The following is a 9496-nucleotide window of genomic DNA, read 5'->3' as shown; positions in this document are numbered from 1 at the left end:
GTTTAAAAGGGGGAGATCTCTACACTTTCTCCATCTTCGCAAGTCTAGGTCTAAATCGGATTTAGGGGAAATTCGCCAAGGTTCGTTCGTTCATATCTCTGATTCTTCATTTACTCACTAAAACACGAAATTAGTTTTATGAAATTTTTGATTCATCTTGAGAATTTTTTATTTAACGAATCGATACGTGAGTACAGTAGTTTCTGAAAATGTTCTTGCGTGAGTGAATTTTATCCAAATGTAACGAAACAAGCAAATAAGTTATGTATATGTTGTTTATCGATATTAATTTTGTGGTAATTCATGAACGGTTTCGTAATTAGGTGGATAGAAGAAATTCACAACGGTATGTTTTAGGAACAGTAATCTTAGTGTTCGGTAGGAGATGCAGTAGAATCAGTTGATAATATGGAATTAAATCATACATGATTCCAATTTCGAGCCTAAAGTTATTGCTTTTGAAAGATGATTTGGCTTTCACGCGGACTCCCAGTCGTAGATGAACTTGATGCGCATAACACTTTGCGTTTTTAGGTCTCTACAGCGAAAGTTCTCTTATTGAGCAACCCTAGCGTTCTGTTGTGTTCCTTTTTATTTTTGGTTTGTATTTGGGGAAGTGTATGTGCAAAGTAGCAATTGTAAATCGTTCTGATTTCACTAATTTGACTATCGTGCGTTGGATCATATCTATATATAGCTCTGTTCATCTGTCATTACACTTTTCACATGTATCAGTAACTCCTTTTATTGCTTCACCTAAATGATTCCGCCTTCTTCTGTTTGTAATCTTGCTCATCTATAATGTTTAAGATTATATGGTAATCCATGGAGGCTTTATATACCTGAACTTTGTTTCTATCTACCATTCATTGTAACATAATAGTTATCATGTCAGGTTGAAAATGCCTCGCTATGATGATCGATATGGTACAACTCGCCTATATGTTGGTCGTTTATCTTCACGGACACGCTCTCGTGATTTGGAGTACCTCTTCAGCAAATACGGGAGGTAAGTGTGTACTTTGATCCCAAAAGGATTTCTTTCTAGTGTTACTCTGTATGCCATACATGATCATACATATCTAGGTTTATTGTAGATGGTTTTGGCTGAAAGTGTCAAATCTTTTTGGTCATATTTGTGTCTAGATGCTTAAACCTTTAGGTTTTAGGAAAAAGAAAACTTTAGCTGTGGCAGTGGTTATGGTCAGTTTTCCATTAGAGTGTTGGAAAATGGGGAATGAATGAAAACAGTACAGAGGTGGTTATGTATGCAAATGCAAGGGGCATTGTGATTGTACCTGTAGGTAGTATGTGATTTAACTTGAATGAATTTGTTGAAGGTTTTCGGGCTTTTGCCTGACCTGGAGGTCAATGGTGATTGGTGGAAAAATGGTGGGAAGTCTTGCTGAGTGTTATAGGAGACTTTTGGCGAATACTTTCCCTCTCCCTCTCTGTAGTCTTAGTTCCTGTTTTTATGGAATTGGCAACATTCCAATCCAAATTTCAAAGTGGTGTTTAGTTGGTCTTGAAGGGCGATGTGATGTATGATGCACTCTCTTCCTGTCCTTAAGTAATGATGCCCTTACTGTTTATGGAAACCGTTTACGCAGAGTACGAGATGTGGATATGAAGCACGACTTTGCATTTGTTGTATGTACTCTCTTCTCTTCTCTCCTCCTTTCTTTTCCTTCCAAAATCACTTCAAATCTCTATTCTTTTTATCACATCATTATCTGCTTCTGGGGTTTGTTCCCTTTTCTCTTCTTTCTTGATTTCAACAACAGGAGTTTAGTGACCCTCGGGATGCTGATGATGCAAGATACAGCTTAAATGGTAGAGACTTAAATGGGAGTCGGCTGCTTGTGGAATTCGCCAAGGGTGTAAGTAGTAACTTTTATAATAGTGTAAAATTACGAATCTGCCCTTTTATGATTTTGAAATTGTACATGTCCTGGTTTCAGACTCCACGAGGCCCAGGCGGTTCGAGAGAATATGTAGGGAGAGGCCCTCCGCCAGGGTCAGGGCGGTGTTTCAACTGCGGGCTTGATGGTCACTGGGCCCGCGACTGCAAAGCGGGTGACTGGAAGAACAAATGTTATCGATGTGGTGAGAGGGGCCACATTGAAAGGAACTGCCAAAACAGCCCTAAAAAACTCAAGTTTGTTTTCCTTCATATCTCCATGTCACCTTTATTGAATGCTATTTTTATTTTTTAAAAAAATTAATTTATATTATTTGTTTTACAGACGTGGCAGGAGCTACTCGAGATCACCGGTCCGATCACGCTCTCCCCGCCGTCGCCGGAACCGCAGCCCAAGTTACAGCCGAAGCCCCAGTTACAGGTAAGTAAAGTTGATTCAAGGACCAAAATTGCCAAAATCAGTTATACTTGGGGACCAAACATGTAATTTATTTATTTTTGGTAGCAGTCGTTCCAGGTCACCTCCTCAAAAGAAAGAGCGTTTGGAAAGGAGGACAAAAAGCCCGCGATACTCGAGGAGCAGCAGCAGGAGTCGCAGCCCCGAGCCATCTAAAAGAAGGAACCGTAGCCCAACGCCCAATGAAGACCGAGTTAGTCCGTCTCCTGAACGAGTTAACTCGGATTATAGCATGAGCCCGCAGAGGGGAAAGAGCCAGAGTCCAGGTGGCAGCCCGTCTGAAGCCAATGGGCGTAGTAGGAGTCCTAGCCCGGTTGGTGATGTGGGTCCAGGTCAGGGTGAGGGTAGTCCGGTTGATGAAGAAGGTGAGGGTCCGGTTGTTGAAAGGAGCCCGAGCCCGGGTGACGGTGAGGAAGAAAATCGAGAGGGTAGTGAGTAGTGAGTGATGAAATGGGGAGGGTGGTGACTTTGTCTTTTGGTTTAAACAAGACTTTGAAAAACTACTACATGGCATGTTATGTCATGTCTCTTTTTTCTTGTTGAGAAATATGACTTAAATGATGTTGAGACTTTTACCTTTTACGCATCCTGAATTTTGAAGTTGGTGTATGCGTGGGTAATTCGTGTTCTAAACAACCCAATGACCTTAACTGAAACTATATTTTTTTTAACCTTTGAACATGTTTTGGAATGATATTTTTACCTTTTCCACTTGTTTGCTATGTGTAATTATTTGGTTAATAGCCAAACTTTTGGCCATGTGGTTCATTTGTGGAAGATATAGACCACAAGTCGGGGACTGTAAAGGTGGTTTTATTGACATTTTTGAATTTCATAAATAATCAGTATATAAGAAATGTGGCTATGAAGTTATAATAATTAAACTAATGGTCTCACTTTTAGGTTAGTTAGGTGTAGTACAACTAACTTATTTTATTTTTTATTTTTTAGTTTTTTTTAAGTTTACATGTTTAAAAAGTTAAAAGAAGTTAAAAGGTAGTTAATAAGCTAACTTTTTAAAAAACTATTTATATTAGCTTTTTAAAAGTTTTTTTTTTATATATTTCAAATATATTCTTAATTAATTATTGAAAACTTATAATCCTAAATGTTATTTTATATCTTCCAGCTAGTTTATTAATCAACGTCATTTTTTATCGGTTAACATTCTTACGAACGATGATTTTTTTAATTAATAAAGCAAACATAGTTTATTGATTAGCAAACGTCATTTTTTATCAGCTGACATTTTTACAAATGGTGGTTTTTTTAGTTAATAAAGCAAACATAACCTTAGTAGGTAATTTATTTATGTTTTAAGTTGGATGGCAACTAGTACTCTTTCTAACATTAATGTTATTTTCAGCCTAGGCTTATTAGAAAAAATAATCCAAATTGATTACACTATAGAAATATCGCTCCAACTCCAAGTTCACCAGCATGATACTACAGTTTGATATACATTTTCTGAGTAAAAAGGTATCAAGAAAAATGAAGACCATTAAAGTAAAATTTATTTAAAATAGGTCAAATTAGTCAAAAGTTGTCTAAATATTGTTTTCAGTTGTCTGGTTTCCTAAATTGTTTCATTCAAAATATTAGATTAGATATTTAAATATTTGACAAAAAATGTTTGACATCAACATGACAACCAACTTTTTTGTTTCCTTCATGTCATCCAACCCACCCAACCTCAAGTGCCACTTTTAAATTCTAATAATTAGTATAATAGTTCCAGGATTCTCTATCAGGATTATGCATTTAATAATAATTTTTCTTAAAAAATATACAGTACTACAATAACAAAATTTCGTTTTCTATTTGTTCAAATCAATTCATTCCCTCTTGCAGTATATAGAAACTACTATTACCACATCATAATACCATCCATATAACCACTCTTTCAGTACAAAAATGCTCTCAACTGTTTTCTTTCTTTCATATACACGTAAAGGTAAATCAAACATTTTTCAGATTGAATCACTAAGAGGACCAAGACCTAAATCATCTTCTATATCATCTTCTTCTTCAAACAGTTTCAAAAACCTCGCCTGTTCTTGCTGTCTTTTCCTCTTCAACCAATACTTATATGCCACAAATACTCCCATCATCAATAAAATTGAACCCACAATACTCACAACTATAATCACTATATACCATTGCACCCCATGTCCTTCATTATGATGATGCGAATCACCATCTAAGTTATCAACTGCACCTATATCTCAATCATCAAAATATTTTTACATAAAATCAATTTCTTGATTTAAACTCAAGTTAACATACCTTTTTTCACGCATTCATCACACAAGAATGTGGCATTGAATTCCTTGTCTTTGGAGTGAATGTATATACCATTAGGGGATGTAAAATCAGAAGGACAGAATTCCCACTCATCAAACACATCATCGAATTTGATACGATCCTTTTCATAGAACCCACATCTCTTGCATTTTTTACTTGTGAAATTCGTGAGAGGCTGGAAATGTTGAGGAAAGTTATCAATGGAAGTTATGAAGCAGTGAGAAAAGATATGATTGTCGGTTGCATACCTGGAAAGATTCTTCACCTTTAAAATGATACACTGCGTGTGCCTTCTTCACATCTGGAAGAACTGTCTTCTTCTCCTCATTACATTTAAAGTAGACTGTGGGTGTTGATGTTAGCCATTCATGGGTTGTGTATATTTCAAGAGAATCGAGTGTAACAACTGCTGACAATAAGAGTTCTGTAAACAGAAAAGGGAAATCATATGGGTGTCTTGATCGTTTGATTGGTTCCTAACAGTTTGAACCAAGATTCCATTTTGTTATGCGATTTATGATTTAAATCAGAAGCTCAATTTCCTATATAGAAATGGTCGATAACCAATAATATACTCACCACCTCATTCAGATAGAGAATCATAAACAGCTAAAGATGATTTATTCATGAATGATTTTCAATCTGAGAATCAGTACTCAAGTACAGTAATTATCGTGAAGAATTTACCTGGAAAACAGAAAAGAAAAATAATCGAAACCCTAGAATTCCAACGACTCGCCATTGACGTGATGGAACAAATCAATCGGTCATTGATAATCTAAACTTTTTAGGAGGAATAGTTAAACAGATCAATTGCTTCGTCTTAACGGAGGCGATGGTGGCGTGTCTTGCTCCGGCAGCGACAGAGAGAAGGGAAGATTCGCGCGTGATTCAATATTCGTAGTGATGGGTCCGTCAATTTACGTCGAGGTGCAGTTTAGATCAAGAGCATGTTGTTAACCGACTTTATTAGGTTAGTTGATTGTTTGATATAATAAGTGTGCACGGTCCGGTTTTGTGCGGTTTATAGGTAAAACCACAAACCGCACCGCATATGCGGTTTGAGAATTTTAGAAACCGCAAACCGCACCACAGAAACCTTAAACCGCACCATGAAAACCTTAAACCGCGTTGTGCGGTGCGGTTTAGTGCGGGCGGTTTGTGCGGTTTAAATGCGGTTTGATTAGTTTTTCAACATTATGCGGTACCGGTTGTTCTACTTCGTAAATCGTATGGTGTAATTATTCTTTTAGGGACAATTACAACCATGATATGTTGATAATTTAAATTAGTTAAAAATTATAACATAGTTAAACATATATGGTAAAATTAACTAATTAATAAAAGTAGATCTATATGTACATATTATTAGTAAAGAAGTATTGCATCGTAATTTCTAAAGTAAATTTAACATTGAATCGATTGAGTTGTGGGTTTAACAAACAATTTAGTAGTAAAGTGTTTATATATGTTCATGAATAGTTTTATATATTAACTTTGCAAGAATGACTGTTATGAGGTGCACGTCATAAAAATCTGTCAAAATTATACTAATATGACTCCATTATATATATATATATATATATATATATATATATATATATATATATATATATATATATATATATATATATATATATATATATATATATATATATATATATATATATATATATATATATATATATATAATGCGGTGCGGTTTGAACCGCGGTTTTGTAAATATAAACCACAAACCGCACCGCATAGTGCGGTTTAGAAAAGTTACAAACCGTAAACCGCACCGTGACCGTCCAAAACCGCATTGTGTGGTGCGGTGTGGTGCGGTTTGTGCGGTTTATGAGGTTTAGTGCACACCACTAGATATCATATAATACAAAAAAAATATTAAACAAGATAAGTTAACTGAAGACTAAATTACATAAACAATCCTCTTATTTATACGATAAATAAATAAATACTTCAAGATAAGTTAATTGAAGACTAAATTCCTAAATGGTCTTTTGATTTATAAAAAAAGTTCACAAGTTTCATTCCTAACTTCTTTATGGTCAATGTCATTATAAAAATTTACACTAGTCGTTCTTATAGCTCACTCCATTTGATTTTTGCCGTTTAGTGTAAATTATAGCCCACTCCATTTGATTTTTGCAGTTTGGTGTAAATTATCGCTCACTCCATTTGATTTTTGCCGTTTAGTGTAAATATGTGTCCATCATGTGAGGGTAGTTTTGACACGTCTTAAATGATAAATTAGACAAAGATTTGCACAATCAATCCCTAAACTATTATTGTTCATCGCCCCTAAGAAACCATGTAGGATGTTGGGGAATAAAGTAGGGTGATGATAGAGAACCAGATTCTTAATAGATCGTGTAAATTTACTTTATGAACTGATATTTTCATCTTATGTCTGGGTTATAGAAAATTCAGTCTAGGATAATCTAAAAGGACACTTGTGTGTCTATGGGTGGCAATTGATGACACGACACGGAAAAAATACGAGACACAAAACACAACTGAAATTCGGATTCGTGTTCGTGTGAAGTGTAAAAAACACGATGTCATGTCGTCTCGTGTTCAAAATTCGATACGAAATTGACACGATTTAGCATTTGTTTGTTGTGTTTTTCGTGTTTGTCGTGTTATGTATGATTAGATATTAATTAAATAAACAAATTGTTATATTTTGTTATCTTTATCGTGTCGTGTTTGTCGTTTTTTAATTGATTCGTTTTCGTGTTAGTTAATAAACACGACATCGTGTCGTGTCGTGTTCGTGTTACATAAAATCTTGCCGTGTCGTGTCAGACAAAAACATGACACGATGAACCGATTTGCCATCCCTATGTGTATCTAGGCACAGAAACACAAGCCAAATTGTCAGATGAATTCTGAGATTGTAGTAGAATAAAGAGAGCTCATAAGGGTTCTGTACGACTCAAAAGAGGAGCCATATATATATGCATGACAAATTAGAATTTTTATCTTCTAAATTAGTTACGAGAATCTCGAAATTAATGGCTTAATCAATGGTTTCCAAATCTGACAAAATTTGTCAATCTTACCATAATCACCATCAGAATCCAATTTTCCCATAATGAAACTAATTCAAATTTCCGAATACCAAGGTTGTAGAACTCGTTACTCGGTACCTGTTCGGCCGACTACCGAGTAGCGAGTACTCGGGAGTACTCGGATTTGGTAATTCATGTATAAATATTTTTAGGGAAATTATATATGTCAAAATCATAAGTTAAAACCATCAGTTGATTGAAATATATAACAAAATTAGATAAATGTGAATACACAAAAATTGAAAAACACATAATGGTCTCACTTTGTGAGTAATTACTGAAAATTTAAGATATATATGTAGTAATAATGTAACACCGTAAATTTTTCAAACAAATTTTTCATTTTAAAATCGCATACTTTTCATAACATATTGTATAGAAATCTCGTTTATTCAAATTACAAAACACAACTCCATTAATAAGCCAGGATCCTCAAAACATAACTATTTCTCTGGTGTGTACAATCAAGCCGGTGCCTTCCCGCGATCCTCTTAGATACCTGAAACACATAACACATAACACGGTAAGCACGAAGCTTAGTGAGTTCCCCAAAATACCACGTACATACGAATAGCCACTCGAGGCTATAGCTCTACGAGACCTTCCGGTCAATGTGTCTCAGGGGCCTTCCGGTCCCACCCTTTGAGTAGACCTTCCGGTCCTACTCTGTCGACCTTCCGGTCCATACCATGTTGACCTTCCGGCCCATACACTGCTGACCTTCCGGTCCATACCATACTGACCTTCCGGTCCATACCATGCTACTCATAACATACATAACATATACATATCACATAGAAACATATATCACATACTCGTCATAGCACATAAGACCTTCCGGTCACACATAATTACCACTCTAGGTAAGGTATGGTGAGAAGACTCGCCTCGAGGATGTCTAGTAAACTCTCGTGCTCGATATCCCCGATCTAGCCTCCGCCTATCAAAATGATAATATCTCTAACCAATACTCTCTTTATATCCTCATCTCTAAAGAATGGGTAGAAGACCATTCTACCCCTCCATATCCTCTTTGAAACAGTTTGACCAAACCCTAAGGTCAACTGAAATCAACACCAGTCAACGGTCTAACTTTGACCAGACTCGCTGAGTGCACTCAGGTGACTCGGCGAGTCCATGCGTGTCCTCAGACTCCTCCTAAGGCCCCACTCAACTCGTCGAGTTAACCTCTCACTCGACGGGTTTCCACTGATCACGAATCGCGGGGCAACACGATCCGACTGGTCGAGTCCTCTCATGGACTCGACGAGTTTCCTCCATGGCAACACTCCTTTTGACCTTCTGAGGTCAGATCTGTTTCTCTAACTTATAGATCTGGCCTTCTAGCACCCAAAAGTCACGTAAAGGTCCGATCTTGATGTCCATGCATGGCATATTTCGCTCAATATGCCATTTAGACTCCATTAAAGCTTCCTAACCTCCAAACCCCATGGTTGCACAACAATGGCTTTCTACTTTCTGACTTTCTGGACCTTACAAGGTCCAGATCTATGCTACCAGCTCACAAGAGGGGTTTGATGCACTTAAAACCCCACCAAGAAGATAATACAAGCCCTAATCCTCAAAAGGAAGATCTACACAATTAGGGAAGAAAAGGGGTCCGAATTGATACCTCCAACTGATGCTCCTAGGTTGTAAATCGCGGATCTACAACCTCCTCTGCCCCTTTTAGCTTGAAACCTCCTTCTTCCTTGCAAACCATCCACCAAGAAGCTC

At 36.5% G+C, this 9496-nt stretch overlaps 2 protein-coding genes across 5 annotated transcripts; one reads left to right on the top strand and one right to left on the bottom strand.

Moving 5' to 3' along the window:
• LOC145153602 (serine/arginine-rich splicing factor RS2Z33-like) lies at nt 1–3049 on the top strand. 3 transcript variants are annotated; one of them, XM_079075485.1, is made up of 7 exons: nt 1–80; nt 896–1009; nt 1611–1650; nt 1785–1880; nt 1962–2158; nt 2247–2342; nt 2430–3049. In XM_079075485.1, exons 2-7 carry the CDS (start codon nt 903–905, stop codon nt 2815–2817), a joined length of 924 nt encoding a protein of 307 aa, XP_078931611.1. In that variant the 5' UTR covers nt 1–80; nt 896–902; the 3' UTR covers nt 2818–3049. The 3 variants fall into 3 exon arrangements, with proteins under 3 accessions (XP_078931611.1, XP_078931610.1, XP_078931612.1); XM_079075484.1 differs by having other exon boundaries at nt 2427–3049; XM_079075486.1 differs by lacking the exon at nt 1–80 and having other exon boundaries at nt 1341–1650; nt 2427–3049.
• Nucleotides 3050–4245: 1196 nt separating this feature from the next.
• Nucleotides 4246–5632, bottom strand: LOC145153576 (valine-tRNA ligase). 2 transcript variants are annotated; one of them, XM_079075482.1, is made up of 4 exons: nt 5370–5632; nt 4931–5106; nt 4665–4857; nt 4246–4596 (listed from the first exon to the last, which is right to left on the bottom strand). In XM_079075482.1, exons 1-4 carry the CDS (start codon nt 5422–5424, stop codon nt 4349–4351), a joined length of 672 nt encoding a protein of 223 aa, XP_078931608.1. In that variant the 5' UTR covers nt 5425–5632; the 3' UTR covers nt 4246–4348. The 2 variants fall into 2 exon arrangements, with proteins under 2 accessions (XP_078931608.1, XP_078931609.1); XM_079075483.1 differs by having other exon boundaries at nt 4246–4590.
• Between the last annotated feature and the right edge of the window lie 3864 nt (nt 5633–9496).

This window comes from Lactuca virosa, chromosome 1, assembly GCF_052849685.1.
Source record: "Lactuca virosa cultivar CGN04683 chromosome 1, Lactuca_virosa_CGN04683_v6, whole genome shotgun sequence".
NCBI classification, from domain to species: domain Eukaryota; kingdom Viridiplantae; phylum Streptophyta; class Magnoliopsida; order Asterales; family Asteraceae; genus Lactuca; species Lactuca virosa.
This window is presented reverse-complemented; position numbering and strand designations above follow the sequence as displayed.